Source organism: Echinococcus granulosus (assembly GCF_000524195.1).
Source record: "Echinococcus granulosus chromosome Unknown EG_S00226, whole genome shotgun sequence".
Taxonomy (NCBI): Eukaryota; Metazoa; Platyhelminthes; class Cestoda; order Cyclophyllidea; family Taeniidae; genus Echinococcus; species Echinococcus granulosus.
In genome coordinates this window covers 67,983-69,392 of record NW_020170606.1, presented here as the reverse complement: position 1 = coordinate 69,392, position 1,410 = coordinate 67,983, and the positions used below count along the sequence as shown (strand labels likewise).

Genomic DNA, 1,410 nt, shown 5'->3' with positions numbered 1-1,410 from the left:
TCAATAAACGCATATGCGCTAGATATATGTTAAAATGACTTAAAAAGGCGACATGGCGTTCGTCTGTCAACCGGTACACGAAGCTTGATATCACCTAATCTAACAATTTAGTGGACGAAGGAGTTATGCTCGAGTGGGATCATCAGTATCTCTATTGCGACCACTTTCTGCTTTACGCCAGCACACAGCAGCTTGTTTCAACAAAGCACGGCAAAGTGAATTACAAGATATTTGGTTTGCCCCTACATTAGCTGAGTAGGTCACGGAAGCTAAGGATATCTACCTCACCCAAAGGAATGATAGACTATTAAGTGCAAGTGTCACTTGAATCACTTGTAAGCCCACTCACTGCCTCGTTAAACCACACTTCTACATCATAGGTCAATTCAAAACTCCCAAAACACCGTGCGTGCTATGTGTCCGATAACTGTCAGTGGGGTCTGTCTACTTGAGACGATAAACCTTGGTGTCCTGCATGTCCTCTATAAGGTGTGACATGTCCTTCAACGTACTCCACACCCGTTTCATTCTTCTACTTCATCGCGTCTTACGTTGTGCATCACCTCACCTTACCCTGCCTCATTCCTCTATATTGCCCAACAGATTCCAATAGGCAAATTAAGTCTTATGCATTTACCTTCCTTCATTGCTTTTTAGTGAGACCAAAACACCCTCCTTTTCGATTTTCGTTTGATTTTCTCATCTCAACATCCTCTGAAGCCCAATTTACTTCTCTCTCATCTCCTCCTTCTCCTCCTGCGTTATTCTTCCCCAATGTCATTTTGGTGAGTTCTATTCAACTTTCATTATCTGTGTCTACTTCTAATTCACCCACCTACACTTTCATCTCAGTGCCCCAACCGCAGTCATGAGCCATGCTGTAGGCTAGGCTGAACGCAGATTAGACTGCACTGCACTTCACAAATGACTGTGTTTTCTCTCTCGTCGCCTCTTGACTCATTCTGCATTCCCTTTTACTACTTCAGCTCATCTCAGACCTTATTTAATTGGTCTCTCCTACCAATGCACTCTAGAGAAGGAAGGTGAGTACCTCGATACTTTGCTAGTTTGCAATTCGTTCGACAGCCGAACTTCGACTTACTGTAACGCTAATATTCATCCTTTGTCCTTTTAGAGAGTCTATATACCTGGTCTATCACGGAATGTGCACCCTCCAGATAACCGTTAGCTGTGTGTGTTTATGCACGTGTGTGTAACTGTATGATTTTCTACTGAACTCCTCCCAGTTTATTTGCTTGTCTCATTGTTCAGGTTCATATTTTTCCCCTTAGAGAATCAGGCTACATGGCGCATCACAGAAGCTAGTAAGAATGCATACTATACCTATTAGTCGTTACTCGCTACTCAAAGTCCATTACGTGTAGGTTTGCATTTTTATGAGTATGCAAA

At 42.7% G+C, this 1,410-nt stretch overlaps 1 protein-coding gene across 1 annotated transcript; it reads left to right on the top strand. All coding sequences in view use genetic code 11, as the record gives it.

Annotated features, from left to right (window-relative positions):
* Positions 1-414: 414 nt before the first annotated feature.
* Positions 415-1,189, top strand: EGR_10499 (hypothetical protein; the record flags this gene model as incomplete). Its single annotated transcript, XM_024499748.1, has 2 exons — positions 415-489; positions 1,136-1,189. 2 exons carry the CDS (start codon positions 415-417, stop codon positions 1,187-1,189), a joined length of 129 nt encoding a protein of 42 aa, XP_024345843.1.
* Positions 1,190-1,410: the final 221 nt, after the last annotated feature.